This window comes from Osmia lignaria, chromosome 4, assembly GCF_051020975.1.
Source record: "Osmia lignaria lignaria isolate PbOS001 chromosome 4, iyOsmLign1, whole genome shotgun sequence".
In the NCBI taxonomy this organism is placed as follows: Eukaryota; Metazoa; Arthropoda; class Insecta; order Hymenoptera; family Megachilidae; genus Osmia; species Osmia lignaria.
In genome coordinates, this window is record NC_135035.1 from 10,817,593 (window position 1) to 10,845,167 (window position 27,575).

At 37.0% G+C, this 27,575-nt stretch overlaps 2 protein-coding genes across 8 annotated transcripts; one reads left to right on the plus strand and one right to left on the minus strand.

Annotated features, from left to right (window-relative positions):
- Positions 1-445: 445 nt before the first annotated feature.
- Piezo (piezo type mechanosensitive ion channel component) lies at positions 446-25,254 on the plus strand. 7 transcript variants are annotated; one of them, XM_034322736.2, is made up of 38 exons: positions 447-812; positions 5,580-5,672; positions 8,131-8,346; positions 8,490-8,722; positions 8,792-9,223; positions 10,437-10,484; positions 10,958-11,069; positions 11,134-11,243; positions 11,327-11,593; positions 11,749-12,075; positions 12,162-12,454; positions 12,525-12,658; positions 12,713-12,855; positions 12,923-13,099; positions 13,175-13,691; positions 13,765-13,860; positions 13,923-14,365; positions 14,425-14,830; positions 16,332-16,394; positions 16,952-17,097; positions 17,746-17,922; positions 19,247-19,543; positions 19,602-19,678; positions 20,134-20,211; positions 20,494-20,574; positions 20,929-21,205; positions 21,272-21,435; positions 21,518-21,661; positions 21,720-21,878; positions 21,941-22,088; positions 22,153-22,367; positions 22,442-22,600; positions 22,669-22,795; positions 22,866-23,272; positions 23,366-23,661; positions 23,731-23,980; positions 24,052-24,279; positions 24,352-25,251. In XM_034322736.2, the coding sequence occupies exons 2-38, from the start codon at positions 5,609-5,611 to the stop codon at positions 24,455-24,457; spliced, it is 7,617 nt and encodes a 2,538-aa protein (XP_034178627.2). In that variant the 5' UTR covers positions 447-812; positions 5,580-5,608; the 3' UTR covers positions 24,458-25,251. The 7 variants fall into 7 exon arrangements, with proteins under 7 accessions (XP_076544306.1, XP_076544305.1, XP_076544307.1 ...); XM_076688191.1 differs by having other exon boundaries at positions 446-812; positions 10,440-10,484; positions 23,366-23,980; positions 24,352-25,254; XM_076688190.1 differs by having other exon boundaries at positions 446-812; positions 23,366-23,980; positions 24,352-25,253.
- LOC117603509 (uncharacterized) lies at positions 24,896-27,491 on the minus strand. Its single transcript, XM_034322745.2, has one exon. The coding sequence runs from the start codon at positions 26,986-26,988 to the stop codon at positions 26,083-26,085; it is 906 nt and encodes a 301-aa protein (XP_034178636.1). The 5' UTR covers positions 26,989-27,491; the 3' UTR covers positions 24,896-26,082.
- Between the last annotated feature and the right edge of the window lie 84 nt (positions 27,492-27,575).

Below are 27,575 nucleotides of genomic sequence, written 5' to 3' on the forward strand. Positions count from 1 at the left end.
GGCCCCACTCCAGACACCTGCGGCCCTACATGCTGATAAAGTTATGAACGACATTAAAATGATAAAAATTTTATTGCAGAATCGCCAAAAATGTTTCTTGCATTGTTTTTAAAACAGAGCTATTTGCAAAATTTTAGTGAAATCAAATTTGACAAGTTTTTGAAAGTACAACTGACGCACTATATGCGTCCTGCATTTTATACAATCTACGACACGCTATAACTATCATTGCATCAAATAACGTTTATAAATCTTAAAACTGACATCAACTCTAAATCAAATTAAAAAGCTCAATATTCTTTATTATAAAATTATAATATAAATTTCAATTTTTATCAATTTCTTTAGTTCTTTCACAGTTTTTGTTACGGCACTGACGATGACGTCGAGATACACGCAAGCGCGGATTGCTGACGCCAGAAACGGGCGTAGAAAAGTGGTCGGCTGTTCAAAGCGGGTGTTGTTCAGCCGATGGTAGTCAGCGCTCGGAGCGTGTAGTGTGTCAGTGTCCGGTTGGGTGCGGAGGCGTCGCAATTCTTCGCGGTAAACGTCCAGTAGGCGTTTGTATCATTCACTGGCCAAGAATATTATCCGCTGGTGTTACATGTCAACCGAGGTCGAATCGAAAGCAGAAACTTAAAACTAACGATTCAGTGAAAGTGGCAGACAGAGCGGTGACAGCGAGATTTCGCGCGTGTTCAAGCCGGGAGGCGCATGTTGCTCTCCTCAAGGTTCGATCGACCTGAAGACAGCTGGGAGAAAATCGTTCGGGAGGGATGCTTTGAAACACACACACAGTTATTTCATTCAAGGTGAGCCTCTTTTTATCGTGGCTCCTCTCAGCTGAATTCATCTCGGAACGAGATAATGTATTTGACCCTATAACCCTTCCCGGCTTAAATCATCCAATTGTGATTAAAAGAAGAAGAAGAATTTTAAAGTGGATTCTTATATTTAGTCTTTTACTTTTATTAAATTATTTTATTATTTGAAATGTTAGCAATTCAATATTGATTGATTAATTATTTTGTTAGATTTGTATAGTTTTTAATTCTCTCCGTTCAATGTTCCGAGCGCAGTGGAATGCCGCAACACACATGGCTGGATCTACTGCGGCTAACACGTTAATGTCTTACTATTATAAAATAGGATTTGTTAAATGAATATTTTATTTTATCCGCTCTATAATAAATTATGATGTCTTAATCGCTATCTGACTCATTTGAACAATGAATTTTCCTATCCAATCAAATTATTTTGAATAACTTTAATATTACGTATAAACACTACCTCAATCTTTTATAAATTGGGAGGTTCTTTGTCGATCGTTCGATATGAATATCGGAGTAAAATTTGCATAGTATTATTAACATCATGTGGCAGCACTGTTATACTTAACGGATCTCGAATCGTGAGAGGAGAATATAAATCATTGAACATTCTCCGAGTTCCTTAGAATTATGTTAAAAATCTTAGAAACCTGTATCGTTCTGATTCCCCCGTTCTACTCCTTTGAAATTCATCTCGTCACGATTTTCGTGACCCGGAAACTAGTTTGGTTCCGCGCGAGAGGCGGAAGAATACGAGTCGCTCGTAAAACCGCTGACATTTCGCGGAGTTTACGATTTCTTCGTTGGAGAAAAGTTCTAACAAGAGTCATTACCCGGGTAGTCGGTACCAATTCTGCAGTATTCCGATATAAGAGTAATACGTACCTAAAAGCACCGAGTTAGGTACCAATGAATCATGGTGTGCCTTTACTTTCTTCTGTACATTCACGAATATGCATGAGGCCTTGAGGAAACAGGCGATAATGCATGGACTATCATAAGTCGATGGGTTTAGGTATTTACATAGAGCGAAGCCACTCGCGAGTGATTATAAATAACGCAATTTATAATCAAGAAATTACTGTTACTCGTACACTTTAAAATGACTAAGGAATAATTTATAAAATGGTAATATGTAGTTGGGTAAATATTGGGTTCCGTTTATTTTCTGAATTGAAATTTCAATTCCGGCTTGAACCTATCAATTAAGGAAGTTGAAAGATCAAATTTAAAATAGCGAACTACGTAGGGGTCTTTGCCCCTAGATAAAATAGGTAAAATAATAATAATAAAACAAATTGATTGATTTGTATACCTAGGGCCCGAAAAATTCTAGATGTGATCCTGTGCCTAGTACAATATTAGACTAAGTCATTTGTGAGCTCCTAAGGCTAGAAGACGAATAGTAAACAACTCTATTATAGTTAAGACCTCTGAATCTGGGACACGAAAGTTTCAAAACAGGATCGTTTCTGTGACAAAAACCACAAACAGCAGAAATGTACCTTTATACTGTCAAATTAGAATTTATATTTACGCTAATAATTTTATATTTTAATAATTACAAATAAATTTATAATTTATACTAAACCTTCAGATAAAGAATTTAATCGATCTGTTAACCGATCATTATCGCCTATCAAATTATTCGGAAAGTTAACCCGAATCGTACTCGTTCTGAAAATGTGTAACAAGCCCCGTGCACACCCTTAATCAAACCATTTTTCGGTCGCGTGTCACACGCACCCCCTACGCATACGGTACACGCAATGTGTACCCATTTCCTTGTAAAAGAGTATCCGATTAATTTAATAGAAGGTACTGTACGAGAATCAAAGCGAGTCCTCGTGAGGGAACAGAAGTAATTATATTTTACCAACGTCTTTCGTGCGCCTTATCGAAAGAATTTAATAATCCTTTGTACGTGTGCCTTGTATAATAATTAAATGATGAGTAATCTTCTGTAATGACAAGGTGGTACTTGTTCTCGTCATTAGTGTTATAACGTGTCTCACTACTTACTACTTCACCTCATCGATAAACTTATTAATAGTCACCAAGTTTCGCAGAATCAATCGCATAGTAAATTGAACGTTCATTGAGCAACTCTGTGCACGACGTTTACACGATTGACTTTCCAGAACGACGAAGGCTAAAATTACTGAGATACCACAATGTCTCTGTCATTGGTATCGATTCATAGGTAAACCTGACGACTACTAATTCACTATTGAAAGTCACGCCGCTCATATTCCTCGTTTAACGAAGTTAAAACAAAGAGGAAGTATCGAAGAACTCTTTGTAGATAGTAAAGTTCGTTCCAGTGTTTTCAGGTACCTGTTATAGCCTAGCATTGTGTTATCTGTTTGTTAGCGGAGTCGATAAGATGGTGATTCATTTCTGGGATCATTGGCGAAGGAAACCTATTAATAAAACCGATAATAAAATTAATAGTAGCAGATTATCGCAAGCAAAGAATATTCCAAAATATATTATTAAAATCTTCACACTTTTAGATTAGGTTTTTAATATGTTCATTTATGGAATTGTGTTACCTCCTGATTCGAAGACAAACATTGATCGACTGAATTAATAGGAGAGGAATTAAAAACAAGTGTCCCCGTTATTTGATTCGAGTAATATATTTCTTGAACCGGTCTGGTCAGAGCAAGACGACACGTGGTTGATTGAAATGCACCTTCACGTACCGAGTTACTTGGCTCAACTAAATGGACTTAATGCAAAACGACTCACGAGTGTCGTTTGCATAGGCTTCAAAACACCGTCGTTCTTGAATTTCATATCTTTGAAACATTATTTATTTGTTTTCTACCTCTTTAAACCTTTTAAATTGAAATTTTATGAGTTGGAAAATGTCAGAATTATCAATAGTTCCCAGTGATTTTTATCTGGTTCCGCTGATATATAGTTAGTCACGCGTGTCATCGATCGTATATCTTGTTGTCACTCTGTTATTTATCAAAAGGGGACGTTACTCCACCTTTTCCGTAGACCTCGACAAGACGATACATGGACGAACGCGGAAAACTCTCTAATGGATCGGGTTTAAAAACGAATTGCACGTTACCTATTCCTCTGATATCGCGTTTCCTCGATGCAACTGTGCGTGAAGCAAGGTAACCCCCCGTGAAAAATTCTAATCTTTCCTCTCCATGTAACCGGAAGTTCGTAACGTGCCTACTTCTTTGTTTTCTCAATGGAAATATAAAAATAGTGTTTCAATTATTGTCCATTTAAATTCTCCATTGTTAAAGCGATCATGTGATATAATATCCATGCTGCTTAAAATTTTCTTACACTTCAAAGTGTTAATTTAATGACTGGTAAGTCGTAAAAATTACCTTCGGTGAATTGTACTATGGACGTTAATTTCAAAATACCATTTTCATTTTACTTTGCTTATCAGGAAGTAATTCCTTTTATGATACCACTAAATTCTTCAGTTGCTCTTTCCATCGGGGTCAAACGATAAAACCGTGTGCATATATCCATTGGTTGTAACATTCGTAGATAATGGGAGACGCATGAAGACAATAAAAAAATAGAGACGAGGTGTCTAACAATTTTCATGAAATATGAAAGATAAAAGATGATCCCATATCGACGATGGACGTTATCATTACGACCATCAATCGTTATTCCTCTTATGCTCTGTTATTTTGGTATCATGTTAGAAGATAATGATATATCATGTCCATGGAAATAGGTAGACGCACCTTACTCGATACAGTACCGTATAATTGCTCGATAATTAAGCTGGGTGCGCCAGTTTTTACCGAAACCATTGGCAACTGATGAAAGCTCTTCTGAGAAGCACTTTGTCAAATAATTTCAAGTTTTCCTCTATTTTCAACCCCTTATCTCTGAATGACAATTTACCCTCTTGTTAAAGGAGGGAATTATTTATGGAGCATTAAATCGACAAGAAATAATAAGGTTTCTTTTTGAACTGTGTACTTCTTGGTGATCATCCAAACCGCCCAATGACCGGACCCTCTTTCACGAAACCAAACATCGATACTATAGTGAAATTTTATACGGAAACAGGAAATGTGTGCACACGGTGTGCACGTCATATCCGATGTGTACATTCATCGGGTGTTTGGGTACCATTAACGTTTGGCACGAGCACAATTTTTAATAAATTATAACAGCGACACTTTATAAATCAGACAAATCACTTAACGTTATAGACAGTAATGCACTGCCAGATTAGGATCTCAAAGATTTTGAGGTCCCTCTATACAGGGTATTCAATATATTTATATTACCAAAAAATGTTTTCTTTCTGCTGTTTCGTACACATATGCACATAAATGTTTAGTAATACTATTGCTACATAAAAGATCTAAAAATTCACAAAATTTCTCAGTGTCCCTTTCTCCTGTTTCCCTGATGTCCAAGCACGTGCTTATTTCGCTTATCGATTAATCCAGCACTGTTATGATGGATCAAAGAGGTAATAGGTTAAGAGATAAATTGGATAATTTATACGTACATTTTGTCGTTAATTCTTGAAGAAGGGTTAAAGGGGTAGTGAAAAGGGATAGCGGAATGTAAGAATAAAGCGAGTGGCGCGTGTTGGAGAAAACGAGGTTAAAGGTATCCGACTGCGGCAGTGTCGTATCGATTCCAGTAGAGCTGACATTGCCGTTGCAAAATCTCGAGATGTTGACAGCGTACATACACGGTGGATAATTTTACGGGACCATTTTCTCTGTGTTTCAGGGTGAAAGGCCATCCGAACAGATCGAGGCATGCCGCAGTATTGGCCGAACGTGGCCCTCGTCAGGGTTGTTCTGCCACTTGTCTTGACAGGATGTGAGTCTTTTACATTATCGTCATCTTAATTTATAAATAATTCGATCATACAGAATATCTGATTAAATTGATGCGAATATTTTTGGATAGCTTTTAAATAAAATTCTTCAATTGATTGCTTTCCAGTAATAGAATGTTTAATTGTTTCTTCCGTCATCAGAATCCTTTTAATGATTTTATGCAGTGTGTTTGGAATAGATAATATAAGCGTGTCCCACTTGTTACGATAAGCTTTCAGGAAATGTTACGCCATATTACGATAGGAGAATATTTAATAACGTAGCTGTAAACGAGTCCAGATGTTTTTCGAATAATTCTTGTTGGAAGTTTGTAGATCTCGTGTCAGGTTTGCACAGAGGTACTAGAAAATCGCATTTCTATTCGCAGACTGTACTCTGTTTACTATTTTCTCTTCCTGGTGTTCAGCAACCAAAAGTTTGACCAGTTGCCAACGAATTCGAGTGCCCATTATTCGTATTCCAGTACAATGCACGAATTATTACAATTTTAGCACCGCCCTCTTTCAATTGAATAAATTTTGAAAAAGAAGTGGAGGATAATTGTGTATGATTATGAAAAATTAAATTGGTGTTATTTTCACGTGTACGTGGTTCGCTGGAACGCGTCTTGCATTCTTTTTTCACGATGCATCGTTAATTATAGAAACCGTGGACGGTTAATTACCTCGTCCAGCTCGTGCAAGATGATAATACGGGCGATAACGACGTTGCATTCAACACCGACGTCGTAATTTCTTTCATATTTCATTTTTTGCACCGATTGCGGTCTGAAGATCAAAGGGAGTTGTGGTTGAAAAAGATCATTCGTGGGAATTAAAACTTCCTTTGAATCGCGAAATTTTTCGCCTACATACGTAGCATTTAAAAATATTTATATTATTAATAGACGTCTGTTCTCAAAGTGTAATGTAAAAATCAGTGGCGTAACTAGGTAGAGGTCAGGGTGGACCTGAGACCCCCAAAAATTCTACAATTATAAAATTAAAATTTCACATTTTCAAAATTATAAAATTAAAAAATTTAAGATTCTTAAAATTTAGAAAAATACTCTACTTACGCCAATAGTACAAATTTTGATAATTTTGATAAAATGCAGACAACGTTCTAACGAAAGCGATGCTCTCTAATTATAGACGGCGCCTTGCAAACAGAATCGAAACACTGTCTCGACGGTGGAATTCTGCAGCACTTTCTCAAAATATATATATGTGCTGGACAAACCACCTTTAAAAATTCTCCTTTTTCATTTTAACAACGTGAGAATCGTGTTGGTTACATCATTCCTATTCTTAGTAGCACGATACTCTGTTACAATAAAAATTTATCCCTTTTATAAATTTACCACCAACGAGGAAACTATCGGGTGTCATTAAAGAGATATTTCTATAATTGGAGAAAATAGGCTGTCATTTATCGAAGACAACGTAGAAACATCATGACGCATCATGAACATATGTGGCACTATTGATAACACCCTGATAATTAATGAGAATAATAAGCCTTGCCTGCTAATAGAATGATCAACACGAGACACTTAAATTTGACGTACCATCATTAGACAAATTTCTATTTCGAAATAGAAAAAATATTCGAGCAGGAGAAAGGAGTCCATTTATTCTTTTCCTTGAAAATAATACTGTTTCCAGTTTCACACGATTCATTTGCTTTCAATAGGATTAACCACGACTTAAGGTCATCAGTTGATTACGAATCACTATTTTCATATAATGATGTCATCAGAGAACCACTCCAATGTTTTTAATATTAACACTCATCGGTTCTTCATTTTTAATCTTACAAAGATCGAGTTTTATACATAAAAATTATTTAGTAAACAATTTCATTCAATAATTTTTTACATAGAAATTTTTTAGATGTAAAAACAGGTATGGGAACTCGATCCCTTCTTGGTCTTTCTAAAAATAATTCATTGATAAAGTTTGCACCTGTACAAATTTTATTTTTAAAACACAGGTGTTTGCCTTTTTAGTAATTGAATGACCCTCGTATTCTTCAGCATTATTACTTCATTCGTGTATGTAAACTGAAGATTGAAATGTCAATACACGTGGAGTTTCATCTGTGAACTCCCTAGGCTGAAACTGACCTTTTCACAGGGAAGAAAATTGTCTTTCTTTCTACCCAGTCCCTGTTTCATATTGTCAGAATGAAATGCACTTGTTTGCGTGTCGAGTGTCGTTTAGAAATGTCGCGGAATGTGGGTGTTCTTTTGTATCATAGATCATTGTCAAAAAAATATTCACCTCTTGTAAAAAGTTATTCAACCCACTCGGTTCTTTGTGACATTTTTCAACTATAATTTATCCAGAGTATTTTTACAATTTTTTTAAAGCCTAATATAGCAAAGAAATTAGGTCATGATATAAATTAACTATTCTATTTTCTTCTGTTTATCGCTTGATTATTGAATTAAACAGGTACGGTATGGCGACCTGTGGGACTGTCCCTGGTTTATTTAGCTCTGATGCTATACTCACCCCATGTCCCCATACCAAATGCGAAGACAATGGCTGGCCATACGGGACATTATTTGAAGACCTGCATCGGCCTATCTTTCCTCACAGCCACCAGTCAATTAACCTTCCACATAGTTCTACTGGCGTTGCCTGCTTATGGACACTTTCTTCAAAATTGTACGTAAATCATGCAACAAAATATGCTTCAAAAAAAAAAAAAAAAACTAAATCTCTAAGAATTAATTCACTTGGTATATTAAGAATTAAGTGCAATTTTAATAATAATTACTTGGTCCTCGACGTATCTGGATGATTTTTAGGCGAATGGATGGAAATGATCTTCAGGCACATAGGTTTCGTGAGACTAGATAGCGCATCTCCTTGGGAGATCTTTTTCTGGTTAACCCCAGAATTGGTTGTCCTACCCACTAGCATAGCAGTGTATTTTATATGTCGTTTCCTGTCTCGAAACTCCGTCACTGACGAAGAAGATGATGCATCGTTGCGTCAAGGTGCAACGAACACTAAAAAGACCGAGGACAGTAAAACAAAGGTATTAGTCCGAAACACTGTTCTCCGTAATAAAAATACTAAGAATATTAAAAATCCGAAAAATACTCAGGCCGTCAATTTCCTGGGTCGTATCGGAACCTATGTGGTCTTGGCATCATTATGCATCACAGCATCCCTGAAACCATCAGTGGAGGGTGGTTTCTACTTCGTCGTCTTCCTAGGAGCAGCCACCTGGTGGGCATGCAACAAAGAGCTTCGAAAGGGATTCGCCGTGCTTTGCAGGATCGTGATGATCATCGTGATCATCCATCTACTGGTCCTCCTAAGCTATCAGAATCAACTGCCTCAGGAATTGATACCTTTGAACAGTACCTGGCAGCGTTATCTCGCTTTGACTCCGATCTATCAGACGAAATGCAGTGATCCGAGAAACGTGGACTATACTGAAAATGCTGACTGGTTGATCTATGGATACTGTTTGAGACTGTTTTGGCTGTACTACGTTCTGGCTTTGCAGTCTCAATTCCTGAGCAAAAAGCCGGTGAGTTCATTGTTTATGTCGATTTTCTTTTACATTAATTACAGATGCAATCAATGGAGGAAGTCATTTTGGAAGTTTCAAAATGATTTTCTATTAAAGTTACCTGTCATTTTAAATCCCGGGGTTATTAAACCTTCGAGAGGAAACCTTCTAAGACTCGCCCTTAATCTGACACTGTCTCCAGAATGACTTCACCCTCAACATAATAGTTTCAAGTGTCATTTAATTAATTAATTACGATTATTGTTATAGTACTTGACTAAAAACTGTTCGAATACCTTGGGTGTCCTAAAAACAACCGATAAACAAATTAATATAAATTTGTTAAGAGCTTGATTCTGAATCTATCTTCTCAGATTGCGTGCCTGTTCGCCTTATTCAATTAATAATTCCTTGTGGTTAAAGAGAACAATTAACACTGATATGATAACACGAATAACTGTGCTTCCATGATCTCTTAACTAACTTTACAACGAATCCAAGTTTGTTCCGTTTTGAAGAATGTTGCTTTTACTAACGAGGCGTTCCAGGCAAAGAAAGTGAAACGCTTAAGCGGCAAACTGGAGAACCTGGACACTCCATTGTCTAGACACGTTTCTATCAGACGAAGGACACCTTCACAAAGATGGCAATCTGCCCGTCGAAAGGCCCGCGTAAGGATTCTTCCTCCAGCATGTCCAGATTTTCCCAATAAAGATTATTCACTCCTCCTAGTCACGCTTCAATCATTTATCCTTCCTTGTAGAAACAATTATTCAATTAACTCGGAATGTTATTCATCGAAGTATGCACCATTTCAATTGTAAATTCCCATTGATTCGTTTTACCTTGCAAGACGAATCCATTGTAATTTTCACCTACTCATTTATAAATATCATATTATAATAATTTTTAGAAATTTCTTTGGTGTCAAAATTACACTGCATCCGTCGTGTAAGGGACAATTTTTAACCTGTTTTATACTGGAATGATATTTAAATGGAATGCAGCACAATTTACAGTTACACGATTGATTTGTACATAGGAGAATGGTAATAGTTATAAAAATTATTTCTTTGTTATTCAATGGACCAGTTTCCAATCTGACGACCCCCATGTTGGTTTTTTATTTGCTGTCGCCTTCCAGATTTGCGGTTGTTCTTTAACGCTGAGCAAAAAAAAAAAAACTCTTTTCCGTTTGGATGCCGCTATGTTTAGTTTGCCATTGTTTTAGAAGCCGATCGTTAATTCGTCGTCTCTACCTGTCGACGAGCGCACACCCGTACGTATAATGATTAAGTTTGCACGTTCATTATCGCAGGGATCACTCTTATTCACTCGTTCGATGTCGATGCTATTCTCATGTATTTTAAACAAACACATTTAATCAATTCGCTGCGAAAATATGAATTTTTTGTAAAATAGTGAGGGGTCCACTTCAAAATTTGGAAAGGTCAGGAAAACCTCTGTCTTTATATTTACATTGTTCGCAGCGAAGGGGTTAATACTTTTTTCTTACTCTTTACACAATCATTGCACATTTAAAACTCTTACACTTTAAGAATTGCACTACTTTAATTAACGGTGAAGGTGAATAATATCACTCTCGTGTAGCTTGCATGTGTATGCTTAATGAGAAGAGAATTTTGTAGTGCAAATCAAAATTCCATCGCGAGAAATAGCATAGTTCTATGTAGAAATAGGATTCTTTAAAGATACATAGAGATTATTAGTATTCCCAATTTTATTCAATAGTTGATGCGATTTGGGTCCGGAAGAACGGGGCTGCTGCAAGATTCCACCGGAAGTGTCATCGTTCAAGATGGTCATCAGGATGACAGTATTCAATTGCAAAGTCTTAGCGAAGGTTTGTATTCCTTCGAACCAAGTGAAAAATGTGAAATGCAATTAATTAATGAAATAAACTTTAGCTGCTCCTGATGAACAATCTGGTATCATCGAACACATCATTATGGCTGTGTACTCGATTTTCCAATTGATCATCAATTCTTCTTACATCGCTACCAATATTATAATGATGGTAAGAATCGATATCAGTAACGTAATCATAATTGTCATACAATAGAATTTCAAATATGCTTGTTATATTATTTCATTGATTAGACTTGGAGCATAATGTATCATAGTTGGACAACGTTTGCTCTGTTACTATGGGCTTTGATCCTCTGGATGGCACCTAACAAAAGAGCAGCGATGATGAAGTGCTCTCCCTTCATCGTTCTATATGCAATGCTTCTTCTTCTTTGCCAGTATATTTACAGTATGGATTTAACTGAGGAGGAATTACCAACAGAGATAAATGGAGTAAAAATGTCGGAAATTGGTTTTAGTAAAGCTGATCAGCAAAGTCGTTGGCATTTAGTGGTCAAAGTAAATAAAACAAAATCATTTATCTAACTCATTTAACCCTTTCGTTCTTGAATCTGAATTTTACTTATCAGATCCAAAAGTCACTTTGATTATTGATGAAAGGGTTAAATTAATATCAGCTACATCTTCAACGAATCCTAACAATCATTTTACAGTGTATATTCATATCGATGTTCTGGATCACGATGAGACAGTATAACGCTGAAAGAATTAGACAGAGACGTTCCTCAGCATTGCGAGACATGGTAGCTCCATTACACGTGTCCGTATCGACAGCCACCACTGCCATGAACCAAGAGGCACCTGAAATCAAAAGTAAATTCATGAAGGACGTTGGTATCGTCCTGAAGAAGTTACTTACGAAATTCTGGATCGCCGTAGTAGCTATCATGCTCTTCATATGTGGAATCACTGGCGAACGTATGACGGTCTTCAGGATTGTCTACATGTCTCTCTTCCTGGTTCTAGTCATTACGTTCCAGGTACATGAAATTAAAAAATATATATTTTCTCGCTCATGAGATGATGAAGAAGATGGTGAAGACATTTAATTTTTACGATAATCCAGATATCCTGGACAGTATGGAGGAAGATGATGTACTCATTCTGGCTCACAGTCATCGGGTACTCGGTGATCATGCTGATTCTCGTCTACACTTATCAATTTCATAATTTCCCGGAATATTGGAATTACTTGCGCATAGATGAGGATCTACAAATGGACATAGGATTAGAGAAATACGAAACCAAAGATCTATTCGTTAGGCTTCTAACACCAACGTTCTTCGTCATCATCACTGTCCTTCAGATTCATTATTTCCATAAAGATTTCTTGGAAGTGACGAATATCGAGAGATTCGGGTTAGTAGGTTGACCATGTCGTTTAATCTGAGCCTAATGGGTTGTAAAAACGTGCGATTAAAAATCGTAGGAGCGAGAGTAGCACTATCAGACGATCCAGTCTTGGCCATTCACCGACTCTTAACATATTACCAAACAACCCTGCGGAGGTTTTTATTCCTGAAGAGAACGACGAAACCATGTACACCTTACGGCAATTAAAACGTATGTTCATTTAATCATTTCACAAGAAATGTGTTAAATATGTTATTTATTCAGGTATGTCCAGATTGGAAAGAATTGCATTATTCCGTAAAGTAATTGGTCATCTTGTGAACTTTTACAATCACACCTGGCTGTTCCTTGAAATTCATATGCAAAAGATTATCTTCATTTCTGTGATACTTCTTTGTGTAAATGATGTGAGTTCTCATCGATTTAATTAAATTTTGTGTTTTATATATGGTTTAATTAAATTGTATATTACAGGTCTGTGCTATTAATTTCGTGTTCGTTGCGATAGTGGTTATCATGATCAATTCTAAGAGGACCCTTCAAATTTGCACGGTCAATACAATTGCAGCGATCATCGCTATGTTATTGGTTGTGAAGATGCTTTATCAGATTCAGTATATTGATCATAATAATTGGAACGTTAATTGCACGGTAAGTATGCGAGAAAATTTCTTAATAATTGGTAATTAAATAGTAATTTCTACAAAATTATTTTAACATTTTCAGAGGGACACAGACGAATCTCAACATCCTTACGCCAGTAATAACACAGTATACAACATAGCAGAGTGGTTTGGAATGAAGAAAGCAAAGCCAGGACACCTGGCAGAACTGCTAAAAGGCTACATAGGGATTATAACAGTGACGACACTGAGAAAAGTCATCAGAATTCGACAGTGTTTCTATCGACAACAGCGTGGTGAACCTCTGGACACGCCGCAAGTCATGTTCCCATCGATCACCAGAGCGAATGCTGATAAAGGGATCCAAGAATGCCTGAAATTCCTTTTCAATTATGGATTTTACAAGTTTGGCGTGGAAATGTGTCTGATAGGAATTGTGGCTCTGATTGGCACCAGATTGGATTTTTACTCGGTTCTATACAGTATCTGGTTGTTGCTGCTCTTCTCCTTGAAGAGAAAAACTATCTCCAAAATTTGGCCCTTCTTCAAGTTCTTCGCCATAGTCCTTTTACCTATACAGTATGCTCTGGTCGTGTCACTGCCCTCCTGGTTGTGTCTAGGTCATTAAACATCCATAATGAAAATTAATAAATTGGAATACACAAATTATAAATCGAAATTATCCATTTTCAGATTATCCATGGGGCAAATCTACAATACTGAGGAGACTACAGGAATGGATGTACTTCCCTGACCCAGATTTTCCACCAAATCCTAGGAAATTAATATGTAAGATTAATGTGTTCTTAATGTTGCTTCAGTCAATTTAATACCACCTGATTCTGTTCCAGGTGACTTTATCTTGCTGATGATGATCGTAAGACAGAGCCTCGTTTTTCAAATCGAGCAACGAACCGCCGCGGCTGGAGAGGAATTTCCAGCTGGACACAATTACTCCGTGTACCAGAACATGGAGAAACCAAATTTCGTGAATCCGGTGAAGGACTACGTGTCACACATTCACTCGTGGTTAGACATCGTGAAACGAGGTGTAATGATGAGTCTCATGTGGATCACTTTGTCCATCATGTTCTTGGCTGGAACCAAGAGGACCAACCTCTTCTCCTTGGGTTATCTGATCGGAGCGTTCATATTCCTCTGGCAAGGCAGCGATTTTTATCTGAGACCAGTCAAGACGATCCTGAAGTGGTGGAATCTGTTGATTGGATACAACGTTACTGTGATCTTCTTGAAAGCCTTGCTTCAGGGTATAGGTTGTGTCCTGATAACAGAGGTAAATCCTTGGAAGTCTTATCACAAAAGCACAGTGTTAACGAAAAATTGATATTACAGTTGGAAACTTCAGCATGTCCAGTGATCCAGTTGTTTGGAATAAGCTGTCTAAGGAAGTTTCGAAGTTCAGCCAGTGATATTGTGTTGGACAAAGTTGATTGTGAAGTTCCTCGCGAGGACATAGGCATGGTTTGGGACGGTCTATGTTTTGGCTTCCTTTTGCTGCAGAAGCGACTCTTCAAGAGCTACTATTTCTTCCACATAGTGGACGAAACGAAAGCCATGAGTGTGTTAGCTTCTCGAGGTGCTGAATTACTGGAGGAGCTACATCAAAAGCGTATTGAAATCCAGGATAACGTGGAGAGGAACGTGCTGCAGAAGTTAAAGTTCAAGATGGACAAGATCAAGGCCAATCAGAGGAAGATACAAGGACCAAGTTACAGAGAACCTCAGATGCACAAAGTTGGTAAGGACTGTTCCAATCTTCAGATTTATTTTTTGTAGGGAATTAAACAGTCAGGTTGATTAATTATTTGTGTAATCCTGAATGTCTATCTGATCCTTTGGATCTGAGCACACTTTCCACTACCTGGAAGTAATCCTTGAGCTTCCAATAATTTCAAGAATGTTGACCCTTTCGCTGAAAGCAATTTATTCCACAATCAGTAGAAGCAATGATCCTTCACCTTCCTGCACCCTTCAGCACCCAAGAAATAACCTTACCTAACTCGTGACTCACCTGCACCACCACAGGATGTCTCACAGGCTAACCAAGAATCTCTATATTTAATGCACCCGAAAAAAAAGAAGGGGAGGCGCCTTTGGCAAGGTCTTCCAGCGTAAGTTCGTGCGTCTCGTCGGGTCATACGCCTCCTCAGGGTTATCAGACGCCGATCGACGAGGACGAGGAGGAGCCAGCTCCGTTGACACCGCGAGCAGCCTCCCTGTTGCAGGCGCCCACCCCAAATTCCGCTGTGATGACAGTGAGCCTCGAGGGTTACCTCGAACCCACTCGTATTTCTTTCGGTTCTCCACCGAGTAGCGAGCTGAATCCACGCGGGCCATCACCGGACGAGACGTTCCCGGTGTTCTCTCCTCCGCCGTACGATCGTGGACCACCGGATCGATCGTTGACATCGTCGATCAGGCATCGTCGTCAGTCCAGCTTCATCGGTCCACCGTGGATGAACGGGTTGCAGACACCACGACAGTCAATCGTCTCGACCACCTCCCGTTCCCCGCATTCTCATCACACATGTAACGACAGAACGGAAACAAGATTGTCCTCTTCGTCGATCTGCTACGATGTCCTGTACATATGCTTCCGCTCCAGCACCTTCTAGATCATCTATGACGCACCCGTATCTTTCTCGTTTCGTATTTTGATCGTGTTGATAGGAGTATTTTGTTGATTTTGAGACTACAGAAAGTTGGACACGTCTGTCCATATTGATATTTTCAATCAGGGGTGTCATGTTAAGCTCTTCTTACACTCCTCCCCCTTTCTGACGCCCCTGTTGATCATAAATTTCATAGAAATGTTTTTTGAATCATCCTATATTTCTTTATACGCTTTCGTTGAATTTGTTAGATGTGATCTCTTGGTACATAGATGTAAATAATTGAACATAATTTCGTATCTGTTTCTCGATGGTTAGATTATTTTTGTTGATGTTTTATCCCACCCCTTGACATCTGATCCATACTCCATCATTGTCATAATTAAATTCACCTATTTTGTAGGAAATAGAAGATCCAAAATCCATTTACTTTCTTCACAGATCGTCCTACCCTGTCGATCCTGCTGATCATGGACTTCAGGATACTACTATGATTACTGAACATGTAATATATGTATTATGTATAGATGTGTATTGTTTGTAAGATAGATCAATTCGTATGTGCTGATGACATTTATTTTCAGTTTTCTTTATCTATCTATCTTTTCTGTTTTTTCTTTTCGTTAGATACTCTCTATCCAGGGACACGGCCGTTGTACAGAGTTCGCGCTCCAAAGACCTACAAAGAGGGTAAATGAACAATTTCCATTCTTCGCAGTTTTTCTGGGCTTTAACTCCACTAACTGATGTCTTCACATCCTAATTAACAATTGGTCCTTCTGCTTTTACAGAACTTCACGCTGTACATAAGTTTTCTATTTATATGTACGTGTGTGTCTCTTCAAAATTAACACCTTACCTTACCTAATTGTTAATCATCTATTTATGATAAAGTATAGGTAAGGTGTTCAATCCACGGATTTAACCTTCTCTTACTGTAATTACTTCCCTTAGGTATAAAAAAGAATTAAAAATTAAAAAATTGTGATTAGCCTTGGGGAAGATTATACCTCTGCATACAAGGGGAAGGTTAAAAACAGTGTGTGTTACGTGAATAATTAACAATTTCTATAAATATAATAGATGTGTGTCGTCTTCTAACCAGTGAATTTGTTGGAATAAGGTCTTCTCTGAGCACCGTCGATTTGTTAAACAAACTTTTATCGTGCATGGCTTTGGCACACTAATAGCGCGACCAGTAGTGTCCGAGCTTCCTCAGACATTAAGAATTCTTTTTTCTTGATTAGCTATTAGATCGGGTGATTACTACATGTTCGATGATCTGGACGACGACGATGTGACCGATTTAATACCCGACACCGATTCTGAGAGGAAAGAACAAGAACTTCAACAGGAGCAAGAGAGACGTTCTCGAAGGATGACTATCTCCGAGGTATGTCAATTCTTCCACAGATGAAATGCCAGGAGAAAATTGAATTTCACGACTTGGAAGGTTACTATACGAATCTCTGGTTTGTCTGCTATGAAGTTTTGGATCTGAAACGAGGGTTTGACTAATCCCAATTGAAACGCTTGATCCACTGAAAAATCTAATGAGTTTGTGTATGACTTAGTTAAGCTTGACGTTAAGTCAGCTGGATCATCAGCCAAAATCACGGCCAATGTTGATTTCTTTTGATTTACTTTTGTTTCAATTTACTTCGCGTTTTAGTTAACTTTTAGTTAACTTATGATTCACGCGAAGTTCGATTATTACCCATTATCGATCAGCTGGATCATCAGCCAAACGTTGACACTTCTCATATCGTGTGATCAATGATATTCTATACCTTTATTTTTTCTTTTTTTTTAACTTTTATTTTCATTTTCCGTGTGTGCTACAAATTCTGCCATTAATTTACATCTGTTACCCCCCCCAACCATGTACCCCAATGCCCCCCGCACCCCCCTTGATTCACGTGTTCCTCGCCCTTGGGTACATCGAGGAGTGTCGTCAGACAAAGAAAGAAAGAAGGCAACACGTGTCCCGTGATAATTGACAACGACTAAGTAAGACTAAAGAGTCTGCTCCAACTTGCAGCTGATGAACACGCTGATTAAGACAGACATTGAGATTGCGACGCACGTCGCCATGTACGGAGGGACTGAAAAGGACGCGCTGAGACTTCGTCGTCGGAGTGTACCCTTAACAAGGAAGAAATCGTCTATGTCCTATCTAAGTGCACGTTCCGAGACCGACACAGCAGTGGCCACCGATGTGAGACCCTCCCCCTTAAAGAAAGAAAAAGGCTGCATGTCACTGCTACAAAGGCTCACTTTCATACACCTGCCCAAAATCATTTTATCCTTTGTCATTTTTTTACATTCGTACAGGACGAATTGGTTAGCTATTACCGTTTTGATTATTTCAATCGGGGCTCTGTATTTCTGAAAAATTTATTAAAACTGAATTGGTTGAAATTTTGCAGATAGAAAAATTCTTCTCGAAAATATTACTTTCATGTAAAATAAAATTATTTGCATAATTTCAGCTAAATAAAATTTGATAAATTTTCGGAAATATCATCTGAAGTGGTGATAGTTACCGATTTATCCTGTGTTACATTTAATTTATGCTATCCTCAACATTTATTCTCTATTAAAATTCTTTCTCCTTGTATATCATTGTCTCTAATACATCATCGATTATCAGTGTATCTTTCAGTAGTATTATTTGTTTTATAATTTTCATTCGCTTTTGTTGTACTCCTTTCCGTTCGTTGTTTTATTTTATTTCATTTTGTCGTAGTTGTCGTCAATCTGAAGGGTGCATCGAAGATCGAACGCAACCCGAAATGTGTCTTCTTGTTTCTTTTTTCTAAATGATTTTTTAATCGCTACGCAGGCATTCACGCAAGTTTAACACTTTTAACACAATAATTCGATTACACGAGACATATATCTCGTCAGCACAAACACAGCAGAAACATGGTAATTTTATTTGATGATACACACACTCGCTCTAGCGCAGCGCTTACAGTCGAACGTTAATTCTTCTTTTACTTTTCTCGCCATCAGCTTTGTAAAACAAACAAGGAAATGGAAGAGGGTGGCGTTTCATTTGCGTCGATTAATTTTAACTTTCATTATTTTTTGTATTTTTATCAACTCTTCTTTTTTTCCTTTTGTTACTTCTCTTCAATGTTGTAGTCGCAGCTGACAGCGAGGCTCCTCGTCGTTGGTGTATATAATCTGCCGCTCGATACTTCTTTGGCTTAATTTGTTTCCATTATGTTACAGCGACTTTAGCACCTGTAATCTCACGCTTTGTAATATGTAACAGTATAATCTGTTCGATGCCGAGCAGCTGTATACGCAGAATTTGAACCGGACAAAATGCCATCTGATTTCTTTTTAGATTGAAAATTTTATAATTTATTAAATTTGAAAAATTATCAATTAAATCATACCAAGATCGAAGGGTTAATTTTGAGTGTAATTAATTATTGATCGATGGCACTGTCTTCAAGTTCCACGTACTAAAGATTTCCTCACGGATCAAAGGATCATCATACGAAATGATGATTTATCATTTGAATCAGGGCGGTGACAAGACGAGTCTCACGTCAGCCGACATCGAAACCGAAGAAAAAGACACGTCAGAGGTGGAACCTGATAAGACACCACAGCCCTCGGACGACGAGTATGAAGAAGATAAAGTGGAAGAAAAAGAAGAAAAGGAAGAAGAGGAGAAAAAAGTGTCTTTGAGCACATACTTTAAATTCCTTTTCGTCATGATTAACAGCGCCCTAACTTCCATGACGAAGTATATGAACAGATTTTCAAGGGACTATAGATACATTCGTAAAGTTCTAGCGATAGAAAAGAAATTATTGAAGGTAAAAGATTGAATGAAGCATGAAAAATTCATTTTCTTCAATTTTGTCCTCTTTTTAGGCAAAACCAGATTTTCGAATGGGAATGAGGCTAGGTATAAATCAAATGTGGCAGCCGATACCTTTGATTAAGAAGAGGTAAGATTTTAATTAATAAATGATCATAGCTTTTTCAATTATCTGTTCGTAGATGCTTAGAAGAAATTCAAGGGTATCGATGAATTGGATTCATCTTAAAAATTGTATATTCAATTGTTCTTACTGTATCCCATAGTCAGGGTCGGATTAAGAAGACGCCTAAGGGGAGCTACAGTCTCAGCCCTCAAAAATATTGAATGAAATTTCTTTTACTTTGAACCCAGTTTAATAATTAACGGGCTCTTGAAGGTCTGATAACCCCGAGCCTCAGAAATCTTAATCCGGTTCTGCCCACAATTATAAAGCTTGAGTAGTGATGTGCTTCCCAAAGTAGTCGATCCTCGATAGAAATGTTCAAAGTCCCTATATGAAGTAGTAGTTTATATTTGACCCTGCTATTTAGCCCAGAAATCGTTCAGTAGAAGGTAGAGTAGTAAATGTACTCGGTCTGACAGATCCTCGATTAATGGAATTGCCGAGGAATCTGTCGATGCTGGCGAGGGTCCTAGTCAACCTCGGCCACAGGAAGAAAGGTAAGCTCTTGATGCTTCAAACGGCTTTTATCAAATGGTGTAGTGGCGCAACCATAATTGTTTTAATAGAAGGGTCAACACCCTTCTGACTCCCCATAGTTGCGATACTGATCAGCTGATATCACCTGGTGATAGTTAACAATTTCATCTTCACTAATTATATCCGTTTTCTGATCGTAATGTCTCAATCAAGTAAACTCGTAAATAAAATATAGTCACCTTTTTAAATTCTGCCCGCATTTATCTCAAGTAGACGTAGAAAGAGAGAGTTGTTTTCGGTAGGAAAAGAAGCTCGCTGACGGTTCCTCAGATCCGAATTCTGGCGCCAAGTTTGGAGCGAGGATTGGACTTGTCCTCCTCCAGGTATCGAAAAACTCTCCAAAACTGAATAATTATTTTTCACTTAATTGCTGAATGCACACTTTGCACGTGATTCTTTGCACACAACGTGTGGGCTGTTTCAATCATTTTGTTCTTCATTATTCTTCGAACTGTATATTTTTCCATGCTGTACAACTGAATTCTTAAAAATTCATGTTTTTATTTTATTCACAGGTTTTTCAAGCTTTGAATGTGCTTTCGACGTTAATATTTCGTAAAAGAAAGAAAATTTTATGCTGTACAAAATTATGTAGTTTCTTTCTTCTACGAGTTCATGTTTGAAATTTTATTTATTTAATTGTTTGATGTAATTAATATAAATTATCGTTCATATAGCACACTTTTCTCTGAAATGTCACCTGTTCCACACGACGAGGAAGTGGGAGAATTATCGGAAGTCGATCAACCCCCGATAATACAATTACTGGCCTCTATTTGGTTCGGTGTATTGGCTCACTCGAGTTTACTGTGTTACTTCATGGTGTTTCTTCATCAAATTAAAAACGCCTCCATTTTGTCGACACCTCTGCCTCTCATGGTGTTTTGCTGGGGTTCATTGACTATTCCGCGACCCTCGAAAACGTTTTGGGTTACCTTGATCGCGTATACTGAGGTAAGACACGATTCTTCAATAAATGAATTATCTTTTAAATTAATAATTCCTGATACATTTCTACAGGTAATTGTTATCGTAAAATGCATCTTCCAATTGGAACTGTTGCCCTGGAACCGGGATGCTGCACCCAATAATCCTCTTTTTACGCCCAGAATCGTAGGGGTTGAACGGAAATCTAATTATGCCTTATGGGATTTATTATTACTCCTCATGGTATTCTTCCATAGGTAAATTGTATTCAGGCTTTGTAAATGATATGTAGACTATTAGAAATATTTTATTTTTTCTTTTTTATATTTTATACTTCAGGTTTATGTTGAAGTCCTTGGGGCAGTGGACAGCACCAACCCTTAAGCCAAGAAAAATTATTCCCTCCAATTTAACTGTAGTTCCATCTAAACCTCCTCCTGAAGACAGAGGGCAAGGGGAGACTGTGCCACAACAACCTGAAGAGTATGTTCGAAAATTATTTTTTGGATTGCTTAATTTGATTAACTTAATTTTTTTTCAGGGGTAGTACTCGTATAAAAACACCGTCAGGGCGGATTTTAAATATCCGTGGTGAAGGTGAAAATCCAGAAACCCATGATGAAAATGAAAGACTTGTTGCAGTTCAGAGTGAAGAATTAAATCCTCAAAATGAAAAATTTCAAAAAGCTATGAATATGACGTGAGTGAATGATGTTTCGTTGAATATTTGTTCATTTTCTGAAATAACAATTTATGTTTCAGTGTTGAAAAGTATATGGAACCGCCGAAAAATTTCTTCAAAATGATTCTTAGTACTTGTGGTAAAGAGAAGACCAATGTATACGCATATATGTTCCTCTGTGATTTCTTCAATTTTCTACTGCTCATTTTTGGATTCTCCGCGTTTGGAGTAAGGAATATTCTTCTACATATATTTTCATAGGGAATAGATATTAATTTTTGTACATTTTTAGACTCAACAAGGGGATGGCGGAGTGACAGCTTATTTACAAGAAAATCGAGTACCCATGCCCTTCTTATTAATGTTGTTATTGCAATTTGCATTGATAGTCATTGATAGGGCTTTGTTCTTAAGAAAATCCATCTTAGGAAAATTGATCTTCCAGTATTGTTTAATATTTGGTGTCCACATGTGGATGTTCTTCATTTTGCCAAGCGTGACTGAACGGTATAACTAATTGTATATAAATTTTAATCAAAATCTCAGCAATTCTTCTAACCTAAAGTCATTTATTATGGTAGACAATTTAATGAGAGGCTTCCACCACAAATTTGGTATATGGTCAAATGTTTCTATCTTCTATTGGCTGCCTATCAATTACGACAGGGTTATCCCACACGTATACTTGGTAACTTCCTGTGCAAGGAATACAGCATTGTGAACTATGTTCTCTTCAAAGGGTTAGAACATTTACAATTGTCTTTAAATTTTATAACAAACAACAATTTAATCTTCATTTCGAAAACAGGTTCATGCTGGTTCCTTTCTTGTTCGAGCTGAGAGCTGTTATGGATTGGATCTGGACAGACACATCCATGGCTATCATGGACTGGTTCAAAATGGAAGACATATTCGCCAGCATTTATCAAATTAAAGTACGATCAATTTCTTTCAATTCGTTGACATGTAGACTCATTAATAGCACTTAAATAATAAAAATTTCAGTGTATGCGAGGCGTAGAAGCAGATTTCCCTCAACCACGTGGGGTCAAGAAGAATCAGATGAGCAAGTACCTAGTGGGTGGTGGTGCTTTGTTCCTTATGATAGGACTGATATGGTTCCCACTACTTTTGTTTGCACTTGGTGGGACTGTTGGCGTTTCCAATCTTCCATACGACGTTTCTATGAAGATTAGAATCGGTTCATACGAGCCTATTTACTCCATGTCTGCTCAAAGTAGTTCCATCATTGAGTACAGTGATATAGAATTCAAGAGGCTTACGAATTTTTATTCAAGGGATAGACCTGCAGTTACTTTCCTAGAAAATTATGTCCATTCTGATGTTGCTGCAGTTAAACTGAGTGGATTTTCCAGAAAATTGTGGAGTATATCTCCACCAGACTTACAAAGGTACTTTAAGTCCCAAATTAAAATGACCTCTGCTGTTAAATACACCATATGCCCAGCATTTTATATAACAATGTAATTTTTGTTTTATACCAGACTGAGACAAGAATTAGAAGACAACAGCACCACTGTCATCGTTCACGTGGAATGGACAGTGTCACGAAAGACAGATGCCAAAGACGTCAGTGGCATAACGACGAAGACTCGTGATATAAAATTGTTCCCATTCGTCAACGATGAGTTTAATCCTGTTAGAAGAACCTTAGCTGACATGTTATCGACAGACGAATCGACTATACATAACGGCACTATCCTACTGCAAAATGTATTTCCGAAATTCTTGAAAGTAACCGGTCGCGACACCGACGTGGTTCCCCAATTGATGCATTTATGTAAGTTACGTCCCAGAAGTAGATCAACAATAAATTGGTCCAAATATAAAATGTCAATTAATTTTCCAGCAAGAAGAGACGACGAGGATACAAAAGAACATGACGATAGCTATCTTTATAGAAATATTAGTCTTCATCTGTCCACTGATATGGAATGCTGTGCCCACCAGAAATGGTGGATCGTCAGTGAAGCTTGTGATGATCCATTGTACGAGCAGTTGTTAAGAAGAATACCTCTGAATAATTGCAAATACATCATGATGTTCTTGTTTAATGAAAAAACATTCCCTGAAGGTTTGAGCTTCATCAGTGGATTAGGGTACGTTTGGAAAATAATCAACCCCCTGACTTGATTGAGTATCAATTATTAATTAGTGTATGGTTTAATAGAATTTTAGGTTTGTATACCACCGCGGTCATAGTGATAAGCCAAATGACTAGGAAAATAGTTAGTGACATGGCGCCGAAGATTATGTTCGATGACCTGCCCTATGTGGACAGAATTCTCCGACTGTGTTTGGACATTTATTTGGTCCGCGAAAGCGGTGAATTGTGTCTCGAAGAAGACCTGTTTGCCAAATTAATATTCCTCTACAGATCACCAGAGACGTTAATCAGGTTAATTACTGAGATAATCATTATCAGATTATCGAATTTGGAACATGATAAATTAATTATATTCTTGTTTAGGTGGACAAGGCCTCCTGAAGAAGGCGAACGGACTGATAATGAAGATCAAGATGAAGCAGAGGAGGAGGGAAGGGAAGAATCTCGAGAAGCTACTCGTCGTGAATGAACATTTTCAAAAATGGAACACGAACAATATTATTAAGGTTTAAACCTGAGTTAACCCTTTGGCCTAGTTCTTCTTTCAAAATATAAATAGCTTTACGCACTTATGAATAATGGCGTAACGAGTGATTTGGAAATTAAGAAAAAGAAGCTCAGGAATTTATAACTCTATTTGTTGTTAGATTGATGAATGAAGAAATTGTTCCTATCTTCAGTGATTAATAGTATGCAATTGTACATACAATGAGGAAGTTGATTCGAAAAGTTGAAAAAGATGCAAGAATAAGATTCTTTATTTCACTGTCCTAGTTTTAAGCGAAATTTTTACTTTAATATTTATTTATAAGAGATTCGCTTAGGTAGCACAATATATGAAGAGACTATTGTGATTATGAAGTGCTTTTAATGTGTACGAATGAGTTATCGTACCATATGTGAGATGTTTCTTTTTTATCTGTAATTTATTTATAATTCACGCCCACGTCTGCATTTCAAGCATGATTCCATTTCAGACTGCATTTTTACGAGATAAAAGCATGTTCATCGGAAAACTGCCGTTAGCAAAGTCTTTAGTTCTTTTTTGTACGTTTTTCTAATCATCAAAACATCAAGTTGTCATTTACGAATAGCGAAGATGGTAGAGCCTTGAGCGTGTTTTATATATTACATGTTTGAAATGAAGATTCGTCTTTACGATGACTATCATTCTTTGTAAATATTACATTATACGATGCGCGTTTTCGCTGAAACATTGTATCATGTCGCCTTGATATGCCTTTTAAGAGTATCTTCAAATATAAATCATGTTTCGAATGGACCTCGTGTAATTTTCCTTCCCAGATTTAGTCACACGTTTATAAAGTATTCTATTGATCATTTATTTATTTCTCTCACTCAAAAGGATATACATACAAGTCGCCGTTCGATTCCATAAATATATTTTTAAATTAACTTGGAATAAAATATTACAAGAAGCACGGTTTAAGGAGGACTAATACTTTTCTTCAAACGTTAGCTCTTAAAAATATTAATAAAAACGTTAAAAAATATACGACTTTGTTCATTCCAACGCACGTATTATCATCTTCTTTGCTATAAATTGTAAATACATAACAACGTGGAAAGTATCGTACAGTTAAAACGCTCGTGAACAATTACTTCTCATTACGATATCAATTATTATCACTAAGTAGAAACGGATAGACAGTCTCAAAGATATCAAAATGGAAAATCGAATTTTTTAAAACTTTTATCAGATTTAACTAGATACGATTTTAATCGAGTAATTGATATAAGCGTAAATACATCTTTCATTTGAGCAACAATTATTTGGTTCTAATTAAGTGGACTCTTATCGTGGCGTGATTCTAATTGGGTAAATTCCACTCATTGGTTTTTTTTTGAAACCGTACGGTTATGGGGATCGGGGCAACGATAGCGTGGATAATGATAACGTAGCCATGTGTTGCTAAATTCGTGGAAAGTACGAGATAGTTACAGAACTGCCTTATATTTTCATACTCAATGTTAATAATTAATGATAATCAAGGATAATAACAATGAAATGGAATGGATACATGTTAATCAACAAATTCTAAGAACCTAGGATCACAGCAGTGTACATTTTTGCTATTCTTTAGATAACTCTTTGCATTTCAGTTTCAATGCAATATTCTCTTGTTTAAGAAATTCAAATTCCTCCATCTTCTTCTGCAATTCTTCATTCCTCTTTTGCAAGATAACAATGTCCTCTTGTTGCCTTTCATTCTGTTCAATTAAACTTCTTACTCTGGTTGAATCTTTGCTTGGATGTATTTCATTCACTATTTCTTCTGTTTGAAATAAGAGATGTTTGATAAGATTAGCTTGGGAATTAAAGTGTAGTTCCTGCATTGCTCTCAAAATTTTTGTGCTTTCCTGTTTAGTACAGATGCTTACTATGTCCTTAATGGCATTAAGGAAAGCAACTGGATCAGTTTCTTTGAAATCTGGTTTCTTTCCTTTGTCTTTGGGAACTTCCATTTGGGAAGTACCTTCTTTAGAACAATCAGAAGGTCTACTGTTTTCTTTAACAGATACATCTGGGGTCTGATTGTTCTCTTTACAACTACCAGAACGGCGGGTTCTATCTTTCCCAATAATTTTATTCTCAGAAATCCTAACTCTTGTCTCTCTCATTTTTGTTTTAACATCATCTTTAACTTCATGCTCTTTGCCATCACCTTTTACTCTATTCTCAATTGGTTTCAACTTGCCCTCAACAGATCTCTCCTTCCTTTCAGATACTTTTACCTTGGCTTGATATTTTCTAGTGTCATGTTCAGACAGCTTCCTTAAATCTTTTCCATGTAGTTCCTTAACAGATTGCTGCTTTTCAAGAACAACTGGTTCAATTCTATGGTGCACATTCTCTGCCTTATGTAAGGGGGAGGATGTTGCAGTTCTGGTTGTTACATGCCGATCTACTTGATAAGCATTCACAGTTTTAACATCAGCAGGTACTAGTTCTAAGTCTTCCAAGAAAGAGTCATTCATTTTTTAAATTATATATATTATTTTAACAGTATGTAGAAAATAAATTTTTCGCATGTATATGAATACAACTCTTTTAGGAACTGTTCTTTCAACCCTTATCTCACAAATGCTCTATCACAACAACCATAAAACTTGGTTGGAAAGTTCATTATAATAAAATCAGTAAATACCAACAGTTTGCACCGCTTAACCAGAAGAAGTGCAACACTTTAATTACTAAAACTCAATAGTCTGCAATATGTTGTGGTCAGGGTTAAAAATAGTAAGAAATCTGCAGTAACCTTCGATCAAATTACCGGACGTGAACATAAATACCTGACCAATTCAAATTACGTTGTATAGACACAGTCAGCTGACTAAAATTCGTTACACCTGCGCGCCACCTACAACAAACTAACTCGTTCGGACCAAACTATCTAATCGCCACTGTTTATTATAGTTTCATGTTAAAGTCAAGTGGAAAAGTAATGTTCAGCTTAAGGATAACTCTTCAATAATTTTCTTTTTGTTTTAATCAAACAATATTTCGCTTCTTAAACTTTCTATTCGTTATATTGGCAACATTGACGCGCCGCTATATAAAGATT